Source organism: Pelodiscus sinensis, chromosome 1 (assembly GCF_052426305.1).
Source record: "Pelodiscus sinensis isolate ZL-2025 chromosome 1, ASM5242630v1, whole genome shotgun sequence".
NCBI lineage: Eukaryota > Metazoa > Chordata > Testudines > Trionychidae > Pelodiscus > Pelodiscus sinensis.
This window is the reverse complement of record NC_143052.1, coordinates 205,911,509-205,927,582: the sequence shown is the minus strand read 5'-3', so window position 1 is coordinate 205,927,582 and position 16,074 is coordinate 205,911,509. Positions and strand designations below refer to the sequence as shown.

The window sequence follows — 16,074 nt, the reverse complement described above, 5'->3', positions numbered from 1 at the left end:
TATATACTAGAGGTCAATTATTTCATATTTCTGAGACAAGGTTTGCAATTGCTAAGCCCACTTTTATGCATCATGCTTTTAGAAATCATCATATGCAGATCAGTGGATAAATGTTAAAGGTACTACACTGAAGTATTCAATATAACTCCCTAAGATATTCATGGAAGATATGCAATTAATTGTAACCAGATATCCAATTTACACTAAAACTGAGAGTAACTCAGAAGAATATAGATTAGGACATTTTCAAAAACTGAGCTAATAGGAATTTATTATTAATAACTTCAAAATTTTGCTATTCAGTGGATATCTCCAAATTTCTCTACATTCTTGACATTCAAAGTCTGACTACATTGTCTGATGCCCCTTCATCAGAAATTTAATTGCATCTTTAAAACAGAACAGGGGTTGCTTACTGACTGTGCACCTTCAACTAATATAAATTAGGATGAAGACATTGAAACTTGAGCATAAATCTGAAATATATATTTTACTATACAGAAGAAATATAAAGTCAAAATAATTTTGCAAAACACATAAAATAACTGGAATAGTCCAAAATGCTATTTCTCATTTTAAATACCTCCCCCTTTTAATATGATTTAATGTATCAAAGATATTGCTTTTGATTATTTTTTCTTTCATGACCTAGATCTACTAGCTCCCCACTTTCTCCCCAAAATGCTTTAAAGGTTTCTCTGAAGACTCCGAAAATAGGGATTTTTTTTGGTGTAGTATCACCAAAACAACATAATCTAGCCTCAGTTTGTTCCTTCCTTCCTATTGTGTTAATTGAACATTATAACCTTGTTTAAAGACAGCACAGAATTGTATAACTTGTTCACACAACCAGTTTTAACATGCCAATGACAGGCAAAAGACACCGGACTTCATGAGTAAGTTAGATTTAGCAGCTGCATAGGTTTATTACACATGTGGCTCCTTAGCAGATGAATTCAAGACATAAGTCAGTTTGATTAGCAAATGAATGAATCAGTAATAAGGCTAAGGGATATGACAAATATGTATTATATTTAAAAGGCAAACTTATTTTTTACTAAAACGTCAATACATTTGTCAAGTGGTGTCTGCAGTAATAACCCGTAGTCTCCATGATATAATGCCTTTAGCTTCTGTAGAAAACTACTGTGTTTTGCAATTAACTATTCAGCTCCCCAGGTCAAGCATTCTTGAAAGAAAAGAAGCATGAAAGTGTTTCTTAGTGACATATTACCAGTCCAGTACTACCAAGTGATTAAAACAGAAATCATAATTCCATTATAGAATGGATGTGTTGCCTCTCTAATGCTTGGCTATTAGACAGCAACTGCAAAATATCTACCCCAACTGTATGCAGTCTTAACCAGTGCTAAGAAGCACCACAGTTTAACATATTTTTGTAAACAATGCCAGCCCCAAATATCACAATGTCCACCTAAATCAGCCTATTTCCAGCACTGTGATGGTATTCCTAAATAATTCACTTTTAGGTCAGAGCACTTTGGAGGCTTGGTAGAAAACTGGTACTGAAAACCCAGAACCAGGGCTCTAGGCCTGGAAGAGAGTTGTCTGATAATCAGAATGCAGCCAGGTAGTTAGAGGCTTTGGGATCTTTGTTATTGGGATGAAGGATTCCATTACTAAAATGGGCAAAATATGGAAATTTGGAAACCTGTTTAGTCATGACCTCTATAGTGTTTTTTGAAGTATCAAGTTAAGCTTCTTGAGCCAATGACCAAGATTTCCTAACCCATAAGCGCTTAGTGTAGCATGTCACAAAGTTATTAGCATAAGGCCATTGACTGTGAGTTTAGGTCAAACTTAACTACATTAAGTCAAATTTCTAAGCAATGAGTACATACTACCAACCCTGTTCTTTCAACTATTAAAGTCAATTTCGGTATTCCAGCTTTTCACATACCGCTAAATTCAACTTTGCTAACTTCAAGTTTATGGTAGTGCAGATGCACTGCCGTGGCAAGTTGAAGTTCTTGGTCACTGGAAGGTGTCCCTCTGGCCAGGAATTTTCAACTGTACTGCTACCTCCAGGTGAGCAGGAGAAGTCCAAGAAAATTTGAATTGCATTTCCTGTGTGGCCAGCCTGGCAGAGCTGACCATGAGTTCCCAGGGTCACAAATGAGCAACATCATGGAGCATGCTGGAGATCTGGGCCTCATTGCTGTGTGTGGGGAGAGGAATCTGTTCTTGTAGAATTAAGAACAAGCAAAAGGAACTTAGATGCCAAAATTGCAAAGGGCCAAGATTGCAAAGGGCATGGAGTAAAAAAGATATGCCAAGGATGTCCAACAGTGCCACATGAAAATAAAGGGGCAAAGGCAATCATACCAGAAGAGAAAGGAGGCAAACAGATGGTCTCGGGGGGGACCTGACCAGTTCCTCTAGCCAGACCATGGATTCCTCCCAAGACACTCAGGCAGCCTCAGGCAGCAGCATGGAGGCATGGTGAAGCAGGAGGAGGAGGAGGAAGAGGAAAAGAACAGTCAGCAGGCAAATGGGGCAACTAAGAGAACCAAAAACTTTTTAGAACCTTGAAAACAATCCCCTCCAATCTGCCAGGGCACCTCAGAGTTGGGCATTGAGCCTGGGGAGGACACTTTTGGTGGAGTTCACATTTTTTTAAAAATCATACTACAATTAGATTAAGGCAATAGCCTGTGATCTGTGGTGTCCACTGCACCTACACAGCTGCGGGTCCCTGGAACAGCTTGTTAACATGGTCTGAAGGCAGAGTGGGAATCCTCCCTGCACATCTCTATCAAGTTCTTATGGAGGAACTCTTTCATCCTTCTCACAAGGTTCCTGGAGAGGCCCGCCTTAGTCTGTCCTCTAGGGTAGGAGACCTTTTCACACCAAGCCAACAGTAAGGGGTCTGGCATCATTACAGCACAAAGCAAAAGATCCAGGTTTCTGGCAACAATCAGTAAGCATCTGCTTCCTATCACACTGTGTGATTTGGAGAAGACCGATATCTCTCATGGCAACTTGAATGATGCAGAGGAAACTATTAGCCGATGCCTTTGCAGAAACCTCTATTTTCTTATCCCAATGAAGCATGACATGAGCTCCTGCCCTGAACTTTTACGACACCTGGACCCTCTTCGCGTTTCTTGCCTGCATGTCATTGCAGGACGGGAAAGTTGCACTCTTCCAACAAATTGGGGGGGAAGGGGTGTAATGCCAAACACAGAGGCACCATGTGAGCCCCTGCCCTGATGCCACACCTGGGCTCCCTTTCACCTCATAAGCTCAAGCCCCGGTCTGTCCCTTACCATGCCTGCCTCTAAACAAGTCCAGCTGCTCCCCTAAGAGCTCTGTGTTGTACCTGCTGCATAGTGGCTGCTTGAAAGGATAACTGTGGTCTTGTACATAACACGTCCCCATTGTCTCTAGACAGACCTTCCTTTTATGCTAACTGAAGAGGTTTCATGCTCTACAATGTAGCTCCTGCAAAGTCTTCTTACATAGGGAATAGCAGTGAACAGGTTGCACATTTCTCTGGCTCCGCCTGCTGGATCGAATCCACAGGCAAAAATGGACTAGGGATAACATCTTCAAAAAGCAAATACAACCTGCCCACTTGGACAGGGAACATGTAAATTAGTGGAGAAATACGCTGCTGCTGGAGATGAAAGCAGAGTGTGCAGACAGGAAAGCATGCAGAGAGCTGGAAGTGAAGAACCAGGAGAGAGGCTTGAAGACCACGGCAGATATGATGAACCACATGGCAGCCTTCCAGGACAGACACATGCACAAGTACCCCCTCCAGCCCTTGCAGAACTAGATTCCCTCCTCACTGGGAGGGGGAAGAGGGGGACGGAGAGTCAAGGGCAGCCTCACACTCAACCCCCAGAGATGTGTCCCAAAGCAAAGGGCTGTCCTTCTCACGACTGTGATCACACAACCTCCCCCGCCTCTTTCCCCCCCAACCTGCTACCACAAACTCCTTTTCTGTCTCTGCATTGTGTCTTCTAAATAAAAATTGTTAATTTCAGAACAATCTCTTTACTGCTTGTTTTGAAGGGGGTGGGGCGGCGGGTCTAAAGGAAAGCACATTGAATACCAGGGCACCTTGTTAAGACCAACATGGATATATCTCAAAACTGGCCATTCATAAAATTGAAAACTCTGATTTGCCTGGCCCTTCACTTTGTGGCTTTCCTTATTGCCTGGTATCTGGCTACTCATAATTACTTGCTATGAGCTGTACTTCAACCCACACAGCAGGCTGCCACCACAATGGGAATTTTGCATTCACAGAGGTCTAACCTAGTTAGTAGACTGAGGAACCTTCCCTTTAAATGTCCAAAAGCACATCGTACCACCATTTGGCACTTGCTCAGCCTGTAGTTGAACTGCTCCTTACTGTGGTTCAAGCTGCCCATGAATGGCTTCATGCGCCACGGAAGCAAGGGGTAGACTGGGTCTCCAATGATCAATATGAGCATTTCAACACCTCCAATTGTAATTTTCTGGCCTGGGAAGAAAATTCCAGCTTGCAATTTCCTGAAGAAGCAGGAGTTCCTAATGCATGCCATGTCATGCATTCTTCCCAACCATCTCATGTTGACATCAGTGAAATGGCCCTTGTAATTCACCGGCCCCCACAGCACCATCAAGAAGTGCCCCTTGTGGTTAATGTATTCTGGCAAGGTGGTTGAGTGCCAAGATAGCAATGTGCATTCCAACTTTCGCCCTACCAGTTAAGGCATCCCTTAGGTTTCTACATTTCCAGAGTTACTCCATTCTATAGCAGAAGGGTATTGATTGCCTCAGCTACTTGGATCACAGAAGCCCCCACTGTTGACTTCCACACTCCAAATTGATTCTCAACTGACCCTTTAGCTGTCTGGTGTCATAAGCTTCCATAGGGCAATTGTCATTCACTTCTCCATTGTCAGAGTAGGTCTTATTGTGGTATTCTTGCGCGTCAGGGCAGGAGAAAGCAATTCATAAACTTCCGTGAAAGTTTTGCAACCACTGCTGATCATCCCATAGCTGCATTATTACGCAGACCCAACAGTTTGTGTGTGTCTCACGATACCAGAACTGACATGTTACTGTGTCCAGAAGATCGAATGTCAGTGACATTTGCCAGTCACTTAATCACATGCTTCGTAAGACAGTATGTTCATAGACTCCTGAGATTATTCCTCATTCTGGCAGACCCTGAATTTACTCAGGATATTCTCCAGCATAAGCCTCACCATGATTAATATGATTGCCATAATCTTTTATGTTCAACGGTATCCATGACAGATCCCATGCTTACGCTGTTATGGCATCTGTGTGGATAATCGGGGTGAGAGGGAAGAAGAAGGAAAGGATGCAAAGAAACTGTTTGCTGTTGCTTTCAAGAAAGTGGGGGAGGGAGGAGACAAGTGCATTATGGCATGCTGACAACATATACCCAGAATCACCTGCTGCACAGTTTTGGTCCCAGCATACACTGGGGAGCATAACCCAGAATGGAAAGGGACTCAGAACAGTGGCATAGCTAACCACAGTACATTGCTTTCAAGACTGATGGTAGCCACCCAACTGGGGATACACTACTTTGAATCAGGTGCTAAAAAAAAAAAAATCGACCTTAATAAATTCAACCTTATCTCTCAGTGTAGACAAGGACTAAGTGGCCTTTAGGTAACATTCCTTAAAAAGCAAATGTTATACAAACTTATTTGTGATATTATGTTAGACACAGCAACAACATTCTGTATCACCCAAGCTTCTACTTTTATGATTTTTTTTATTTTTAACTTATTTTCAAAGATTTAATTGTGTTTTTAAAAAATCAGCAAACTGGATTCTTAATTTTTGGTAGATAGTTTGCTGAAATTATCAATGGGTGCATTTATAGGAGAAACCATTTTACAGACACAATGCACCTTAACACCAAAGACTTCTACTAGAGTCTAGTTCCAAGCTTTGTTGATATTCTTGCTAAGCAGAGTGTTAACCACATGCAATTTGCAATAGCATGAAGATTTTTTGGCATCTTAAAATCAGCCTCCTAGGGAAAGAGTGCTCAACCTATCTTCATGATAATCTATGCTCTGTTTGAAATGTATAAATCAATATTCCTATGTATATATTTTGCTTATTCTAATAATATTCATTAAGTGAAATATAGGTGAAACATTTCAAAAAATGTTCTATTGTACACAAGTACAACATGTTTTATCTTCACTAATATTTTATGGTTCTCTTTTTACTAGTAATCGTCTGTGAGTAAATCAAGAATTAAAACTAATCTTAACCTCCACTAGTCTAAAACTAGCATTATAACGTGATAGCAAACTCCATAGTTATAAGTTATAAAACAAACATGTTCAGAGATGGTGCATGTATGAAAACCCAGATTATTTGGTTTTGATTCTGAAAAGTATCTAAAACTTTCCACAGTACTTTTAGAACTTCAGGACTTAACGCCCCATCTCAATGTGTCCTAGATATACCTTCTAAACAAACCAAAAAAAACCCACTATAATACATTAATTGTGGATTATCATGGTGGTGTAGAGTTGTATATGTGTGTAAGTAAATCTTTAAATTATGGCCTTACCTATAAGACCACTGTCTTCTCTAAAATTTTTGAAAAAACATCAAGTTCAGTGTATATCACCTGTAATACATTTAGTTTCCAATCAAGGAATCTACTCTTATCCAGAAATAAATACGCTTTCATAAGTATTAGTAGGACTGTCCACCAAAATCCCATTCATCAGATAAGAATACATTTGAGAGTATACAGTATACATTTCTTGATGTTTGGGAAACCCTGGTGTTATCTCATTCTACTAGTCTGGAATCAAAATTATTCTTCCAGAAAAGCTATCAAGAAAAAAAAGAGAAAGAAGGAAATGAACATATGTAAAAGCTAAATAAAAACAAAAGCTAAATAAAAACAAAAGAAAAAAAGTGAGGGAATGCAGCAGCAGCAGCAGACTTCAGCAAAAGTACTCACGCAGAATCTACGGGCCAGAAGTTGATCAGAGTAACAGGACTGCAAGACAAAAAATGAGGAGGTGAAGAGAGAGGCAGAAAAACTCAGCAGCAAAATAATTACAGAAAGATTTAAAAAAAGAAAAATCACAACAACCGAAAAACAGAAAATCCAATAGACCAACATGAATGACCATGAAAAGCATCCAACCAAAAGGTGGGAAATAAAATCAAAATATTAATTAAAAGAAAAAGAGAGATAACAAGCTGTTGTGCAACTGCCATTAAACAGCTAATTATTATATTTAAAATGATATATATTATATACAATTATTATATAAGCCACTCATTCATGATGATCCATGAATATCTTCAGTGGTTTTTTGTTTGTTTGTTTGTTAAATACAATGATTTCGAATCATTTTACAAGAGAGAAAAGAATAAGCTAAGCTGTGGCAATCAAATTAACAACCTTACTGAAGAAATACCACCTTTTGGAAGAAAATAAGTGTAAAGCTAAGACCGCTAGTTTCCAAATTATCTTATCCATTTTAGGGCCTTATGAGGAAATCAATGCAGTGGGAGGTATTTTTCTTTTGCTAATTAAAGTTTAAATTATCAGGAGGATAGGTGAAAAAAAGATAAAGGAAATGGCAATTGAAATACCAGCTTGTGTTTTCCTTTCAGCCATAGTAAATAAAAATGAAAGAAATAAAGAAGCTTTACACATTAAGGAAGTGAAAGGGAGTTGGCGCCAGCTGGAGAGCTTGAGGAGCATATCAAATCATACACTACTGATTTGCTTTAGAGCTACTCACGTTTCCATGTTGTCTCCCTCCAAGACAGTTTGCACAGGCAGATAGCCCATTCTCGGGTGCTTTGCAAAATACCGTTTTGTTCGGAATTTGTTTTTCAGTACCTTGGCAAAGTCGCGGACATCCTCTCCTGAAGTTGTCTGAAAGCAATATCACAATGAAATCAGCTTCTAGTAATTAGTATTGTCCTTTTGTCATCTGTTTTTCTGCTAGATCATTTAACACAGGACATGAGAACACAGCAAAAGGACACCTATGAATTTGACCTGTGGAAACTAAAAACTGTATTTCTTTATCATTGTAGATATAAAGTATTTCCTAAACAATGTGACATATGTTAATATTTTCCAAATATATAAAACCAATCAAGTTCTAATTTTTTAACTCCAATGTTCTATTATAATAGGGCTTATTCCTCTTCTCAAGAGATTTGAGGCAGACAATCAATAAGATGAGAATCTCCCAGCTTCTGTTTTGTCTTGGCATTGAGCAGGCAAAGGCTCTGACTGGTCACAGTTCAAATTAGGATATTCAGCAAGTGAGAGATGTCAATGGCTTCCTGAAAGCCAGCATCCTGAGTCCTCATTCTTTCAGGTCTTGTCTACACTTACCGGGAGAACAGCATTGCAGGAATCAATCTCCTTTAGACTGATTTAGTGGGTCTAATAAAGAGGGAGTCTATAGGAAAGTTTTTCTCTTTGACCCGCTGTTGTTGAAGACACAGCACTAACTCCAACTACGGTATGTTAACTCTAGCTACACAGTTTATGTAGCTGGAATTGTGTACCTTGTGTGAGCACCTTTAGTTTACCATTTCAGTGGCAGCAGAGTCTATGAAAGTTGGCACAATCTTCCCAAAAGTACAACTAGCAATTTTCCCTACCTAGCATTCTCTGATATCAATGTGTTATTTTTCTTTATATAAAAAGGAGATTGGAGTTATGTAAAACTCTGGGATGGGCTACTTCTCCTTTTGTTTGTTCAACTCAAGAGTTAGTAAGCATTAAGACCCAAACACAGCCTACTCAAACTTCTCTAGCTTTTTGCCTGAACTCCTTCTCTCTTTCCCATCTATGCCACCTAAAAACACAAAGAAGAAACAGCAAAATTAAGCCAAGCCAAAAAGAAATCAAAACATTTCTACCAGAAAGATTTAAGGGGGAGTAACTAGCCTTCTCTTCTTGTAAGTCTGATAAAGAATCAGATGACTCTTCCCTGAAAAATTTTAATGGAAGACTTGAGTTACTTTATTAAATCTGTACTCAAGGCCTTATATCTCACATAGGAAACTAGACTCTGCAATACCCTACAATAAATTAATTTCTTTCCTGACTCACATAAGGATGGTCCTTCCCTGGTGTATCTAATTTGGCAGAAAAAAAAATGAGGTAGTTAGTTTGCTTTTAGTTGGATAAGAAACTACATGCCTCCTACTGAGAGAGGAAAGAGTTGTTTTGGTTCTATTAAATCAGGGCTACTCCACACGCGGCCCATGGTGCAGTTTGAGTTTACACGGGGCGCAACACGCAGCCCGCAGGTGGGAGCCAAAACAAAAAAGTAGTCAATATAATGGTCTTCTGTTGATATGCGTTTCAGAAGTTAAATTTTTGGACTGTCATTGCTCATTAAAAGTGTAGTTATATGGGTAAATATTGCATTTTATTAATATCAACAGAACTGACTTAAATGGGGCCTGTGTGTTGTGTAGTCTTGCCTTAATCTTTGTATTTTTGCCCATCAGTGTGACAGAAGCTATTTACATATATTTGCATATATATTTGCATGTATATGCAACCACACTTAAGTTGCAGCCCTCGGCATGTGCTGTGAGTATCATTGTGGTCCCCGGGGCTTCCAAAGTTGAGTAGTCCTGTAGTAAACTGTCACAATGCTGCTGACTTTTGCCTGTCCTTTAAAATAGGTTTGAAAACATCTCTATTAAGGACAACAGTGCTTCTGTACTGAAGATGGCACTCTGCCCTTCTGTACGGGGTGAAGAAGAATTCTCCCTTCCTTTGGAGGTCAGTCCATCTTGTAGAACGACTCAACATGATCCCAGTCTGGCAGAATAGGAAAGCAGTATCTCAAGCAACAATTTTTTTCAACAAAAGGATCTTTTTGTTGGTGGGTGCAAGTCAGGTACTTTGCAAAACCATCAAATTCCCAGCTTTTGTAACTGGTACAGAGATCCTTGGGCAACAGAGGCTTTTATTTTAGTCCTACACTTTGAAAAGAAATTGCCTTGCTTTTAATTCTGACTCAGCCCTCTTCATGTAAGGAGAGCCTGTTGCATACTTTGGACGTGGTACAAGTTCTCAATTCTTCTTGAACAAGAATAAAGATGACAGATCCTCAAACTTCTTGTTTGATATGTAGAAAACCCACCGCGTACTCCATGACTAGTTCGACACATTCAGATATTCTTATATCAAAGGAGGCAGTCTTGGACCACTTCTCATTAAACTGCATTCTAGTAGGGTGCTGGCCTTGTTCTGGGCTGAAACGCCAAATCCTTTGGTGTTTAAATCTTTCTGCAGGGGCCCATTGGAAGGCTTTTTGTTCATTTTCAAATCATTATATTCTGGACACTGAGGACTCTCTCGATCTCTTGTTCAATGGTTATTTTTCAGTTTTTAAAAAGTTCAAAGATTTGTGGCACTGCATGCTCTCATTTTTTCCAGTCCAACCCTCTCCTAATTCAGCTCGTGGTGGGTTGAGCATGGATTACTATGGCTTAGGTGACTTTTACTATCTGTGAAATGGGTTCTTAAAACAGAGTTCCGCTATCTGCATGCACTCTCATTTTTCTGTTTTTCTTATTTTACCTGTTATGAATTTCAATTCCTTATCTTTCTATGGAAAAATGCATTGGGTCCTATGATAGACTCAAAGGAGTGACCTATGGTTGAGAGGAATGTACGTATGTTCTATATGAATCTGAAGATTACAGTGTGCACTAGCAGTGCTTACAGCAGAATAATCAGTCCAAACATGTCTGTGCTGTTCTAGACATTGAAATGAACAAGAGCACAACACATCATCATTTCCAGTAATCTCAATCAATGAAGAAAGAGTAGGAAAGGATAAGCAAATTGAAAGTGTTGATGAAAAGCTGGAAGAAGCAAATGTATTGTACCTGCAGAAATTCGCATTAGGCAGTGCCGTATCCTCCAATACACAGTGTAATAAACATTTTAGAAATGTTTATGTAAGTATGTTATAAAGAAAATAATGGTTGAAGTAAAAACACATAATGCTGTAATGAAATATATAACAAAAATGGACAGGAACTTTATTCTTACCTCCTCATAACAACTTACGGGTATATATTTTCCTCTAAATTTTTTTTAATTCCCCATTCATTGAGACAAGCCTAAAACCTTTAAGTCTAGTTTACACGTCTTTAAATTAGATTACAAATTTAGATACAAACATTTTTGTTTCCCAGTCTATGTATTATTTTAATAATTTTATTTTAAACATTTACATATGACCAGCAGACAAAAATACAAGAATCTTGTGATCACCAAATCACATTCTGAAGGGGAAGCCAGATTGTGGAGTGCATCAGAACAGCACAAAATACAGGTTGCTGGATCTGCAAAAGTGGCCTAAAACTCAGTACAGCAACTGTCCATCCGCACCACATAAATCAGAGCTTCTCTAATTTATGCACAGCTAAAATGGACGCATGGGACCAAAAATACAATTGAAAACTGGTGTGGTACAGATCTCACCTCTCCTCCATTTTCCTTTTACAGGGGAAAGTAAAAATGCCCTGTCTGCTCTATACCATGGGAGAATCATCCTTACATGAGTGATCCTTTCTGGCCCAGTTAAACAAGGTTTAGGACCAGAAACACCAGTGGTGAAACACAAAGCAGCAGTACTGCACTGGAAATCTGGCTCTTGCCCTGTCCACTAGATGTGAAAATCCCATCGATTTTTCCTAAGTACCTTCTCCATCTTTACATATCAATATATTGTGTTGTAACAAAACACCACCACTAGCATACGGAATATTTTTGAAGCAGAATATATGGTCATGACTAGGGATGTTAAGGACTAGTCAACTAGTCGATCCCCTGCTTCCCCTTTGCAGCCTCTATCAGCTGTGTGGGGCTGCCCCTTTGAAATGCTGCCTCGGCGTTTGAAAGGGACAGTGCCGCACAGCTGAGCTGGGGATCAGCTGTGTGGCTGCTCCTTTGAAATGTCGAGGCGGCGTGCAAAGGGGCAACGCCGCACAGCTGAGCCCAGGATCAGCTATGTGGCGCTGCCATGAGTGGAGCCCGGAGTCACCTGATCCCGGGCGCTAGCACGGCATTTCCACAGAACCCGGGATCAGCTGAGGAGTCCCCTGCTGATCCCAGCTCTGTGTGGCATTACAAATTGACAGTGCAGCATGGTGCCCGGGGTCAGTGCGGGACTTGGAGTTCCCTGCTGACTCCCGGGCTCCATGCTGTACTGCCGCTTTGAAATGCACAAGAGTCCTGGCCCCAGGCTGCCCGCAGAGTTCCGAATTCCTCCTTTGAAATGTACAGGGCTCTTGTACATTTCAAAGGAGGAATGTGGAAGTGCCTATCAACTAGTTGAGTAGTCAATGGAAATTCCATCGACTACTGGACTAGTAAATTAACTGTTACTAAATATCCTTAGTCATGACCAAACCAATATATCCACTCTCTCTCAAAACAGGTATCTCAATTAAATTAATTATATTAGTGACTGTTCTTATAGTACGGATCTTATTATATACTTATGATACACTGGAAAAAATGGCAGTGCTAGCTTGATCTTGCTTACCCTACCATAAAATACAAATAGATTTTTCAAGAATCTCAGTTTTACAGCAGAATACATAAAATCAATTATTTAACACTGAGCATAGAACTCATTAGCATATAATAAAAGATTTTGCTATAGCATTGTATAAACAATGAAAGGCAGGAAATCCTAACTCCAAGTTATATCAAAACATCACTGTTAATCCTCACTGTGTATTTCAAAATGCTAGGCTGTACAAAGAATGGGCTGTATAAAAGGTAACTTAATTACACAAATGCTCTGTTAGTTTGCACATAGTGATTGAAGCTTTTCACGTCTACATAATAATCAATGCCAAGAGGCACTGAGACAGATACCTACCGGTGTGCAGTATTCTACCATTGGATAGTGCATTTTATGGCCTTTTGCCACTCGGCCAGAAAAGAAACAGCTTTGGCAGATGTCGTAGTTAAAGTGCTTTAAGCTTCTGTATCTGATGGACAGAGGGAAAAAATGCCTTTAGAGTTTTATATCCCATCATAATCGAATTTTATTTCAATTTGTAAAGTAGTTTTCTTTGCTAGTAGCTCCTTTCTCTCCAAGACAGTGTTGGCTGCACACAGTGCATTGCACAGTAAGTAAAATGCTTATTTGCCAGATGGGTCACACATTGACACCAGAGAGCAATTTGAAGCAAGGTGATTATAAAGTTACTTATACATTTGCAAAAAAAAAAAAAAAAAAATTAAACTAAAAAAAATAAATCACAAAAATTATAGTAATTACAGGGCAATACTAGAAAAGCACATATGCCAAAGTAAAAGAGAACCAATGTCTTTAAAAAATATATACACATTTCTGATGAGCTGAAATTAATGCCAGTTATTTTTATCCCCTTCACCCTTCCTGTCATCACACCTCTTAACCAAATACATTCCACTAAAATGCCCCTCAAATAACCCCAGGAAGCTTGCTTGTGAGCTGCACATTAAGTTCCAACATGTTAAAATTCTGTCTAGTTTCTTTATTATAATAGCTTGCACTTACAAAGAGCCTTCCAAGTAAAGGATCTCCATTCACATTTAGAAACACCCTTTTAGCCTGAACACCTAGTATATATCTGTTATACTGCAATGTGGGAAGGAGCCAGGAACACAGAGTCTGAGCTGGTTTAAGAGGTTCATTAGTAATAATCTCAAGTGAGAGACGTACAGCACTGTTTCTAGGTGTTGTCCGTCTCACAGTTCTTAATTCTCTAAATGCCTTCTAACACAAGATGTATTCTGAAGATGTGTAAACTGGGACACTGAAATGTTAACTGTTTTGAACAATCAGAGAGGAAATACATGGCATGCACACACTGTCTAAAAACCTACTAAATAGGTAACGTTAGATTAGATTTGGTGCACACATGTAGTCAAGATCTTCCTTGTGCCTTAACCAGGCTATCCAGTCTCCTGCCACCCCTCGCTCCCAATAAGAGCTGTACCTTTCAGCTCCTTTTGATTTTGCTTGAATAATTATGGAGACAAAGTAAATATGTATTTTCATATATTGCAAATAGGAAAGTATGGATAACTTTCTAGATATAGTAACCCACTCGTAATCCCACTGCCTCCTTCAATAATGTTTACCATCCCCAAGTTGAAATATGCATTAGGAACAAAGCCATGAAAAGATTAACACAGGTAGCAAGCAAACTGATACAATGACAAAATAAAAAAAACAACACAGGGATTTTTCAATATTTAAACAAGCATGTGCCTCCAGCTACCAGAGAAAGCAATGAGAAGGAAGTCAGACATTGAATGCACTTTCCCATTGCATCTCATCATTCATACCCACAAATGTAGGGCAAGGCAACGGCATCTTTATATGAATGCTGTTGAATAGCTGGGATTTAGAAACAGCATTATAGAAAGCTCTTTGTAAACAGCACGATACACAGAAGTATAAATATCAATGGTACAAAGACCATCATGAATAAAAAACACACAAACTACACAAAGCAGCTATTAGAAAACAAAGTGATAAAACAAGTCCTGTCTAAGCATAATTGAAAGTGAGTATTTACTTAGCTGTTAAGTGGATTCTGAACAGGCATACCAATACATAGCCATTTTACAACACAGTGCTTTATTCATTTCTGTAGTAACCATGGGATTGATCCAGGTGTTTACATCCATCATCAACATTTCAGAATCAAGAATTTAAGATTATTGTTAAATATGATAGGTTTACAGAAGATAGGCTGAGTGGATTCTACCAAATAATATAATGGTATTTCTAGCATGCTAGATTAAGTAGTCCACCAATTAAATTCTCTCTCTGAAAAATATATAAATAGCCTTGGATTCTTGTGCTTCTGTGATTTTTTCTGTTCATTTGCTTCCTTTTATATCACCATGGAAAGCAGTTCATTAGGATACAATCCAGAAAACATAATCATGTTTACAGTATAGATGTAATATAAAGTAAAGTCTATAGTTACTTGGACAATCCACCAGTCTTTTGATAAGGGAAGAGCAGGACTCCTAGGAAGAGAAGCATTTGATTTGAATTGTCTCCCTCCAGTCAATACTGTTCAGCTCAATTCATGGAAAAAGCTCTCTCTGTAGGATAGCAGTATTTGCTTATTTGTTTATTTTTTATATTTGCTAAACCAAAAGGAATAAAAGCAACAACATTCTCTCCAGGATTAGGGTAACTATCTTGGATACTAAACAGCTGAAAGCATGGTAGCAGAAGGGGTGTTACTCTGTACCTGAATCCAATAATTGGACATTCTTTACAGATGTTACATTTAGCTTGGTGTTTGGCAGTTTCAGCAGCAGCCACCCTGTGCAACACAGGCAGCCATACCATGGACTGTGGTTCCAGCCTCATCCAATCCAAGAAAAGGGCCGCTTCAATTTCTGGCTTGTTATTGGCCTGTGAAAGAGGATGAATAAAGACAAGGATTCAGAAAAAAAAAAATCTTCTGATGGCTGCCTGTCCAACCCAATAGCTTCCTGCCTCCTCCTCCTCCTCCTCCTCCTCCTCCTCACCTCTTCACTCAGGCTTCAAATCCTGGTCCACTCTCCCATGCACCAACCCTAAATGCTACTTTCAGTACCTTCTCCTCAAAAGACACTGTTCAGTATCAGTTTTCAGGGCGTGTTCTTTCATTCTGCAATCCACTTCATTCCCTTTAACATCTCTAAGATTTATGTGGCACATTTATGAGCTCCAACCCATTGACATCTTTGTGCTCTCATCCCTCTCCACTCATCTCCTTTACTGGCTACACAGAGGATTCTTTGAGCTCCACTCGTTGTTCCATTTTTGCTTCTTCCTAACTACTAGCACTGGTTCACAAACAACATCCTATTCCATTCCTAGACCTATGCAACTGAACTCCTCTGGAGAAAATTTAAAGACCATATGATCTTCCTCTGCTACAGATTTGCCTACTTCTCCTTCAGAACTGCCATTTTTTTGCTAAACAGCTCTTCTTCTCTGTCACTGAGTCCTAGATTAAATACAAAGCCTG

The 16,074-nt window shown here is 39.3% G+C and overlaps 1 protein-coding gene across 15 annotated transcripts in view; it reads right to left on the bottom strand.

Annotated features, from left to right (window-relative positions):
- The window catches only part of DMD (dystrophin), a 2,135,104-nt gene that overhangs the window by 55,078 nt on the left and 2,063,952 nt on the right, over window positions 1-16,074 (bottom strand). For 12 of the 15 annotated variants that reach the window (XM_075916549.2, XM_089775838.1, XM_075916586.2 and 9 more), the window contains 4 exons: window positions 15,307-15,473; window positions 12,924-13,035; window positions 7,782-7,918; window positions 6,986-7,024 (listed from right to left, as the gene is read on the bottom strand). In XM_075916549.2, coding sequence (XP_075772664.2) covers window positions 6,986-7,024; window positions 7,782-7,918; window positions 12,924-13,035; window positions 15,307-15,473 — 455 coding nt within the window. The remainder of the gene's footprint in view (window positions 1-6,985; window positions 7,025-7,781; window positions 7,919-12,923; window positions 13,036-15,306; window positions 15,474-16,074) is intronic. The other 3 variants (XM_075916183.2, XM_075916448.2, XM_006132943.5) reach the window with 1 other exon arrangement.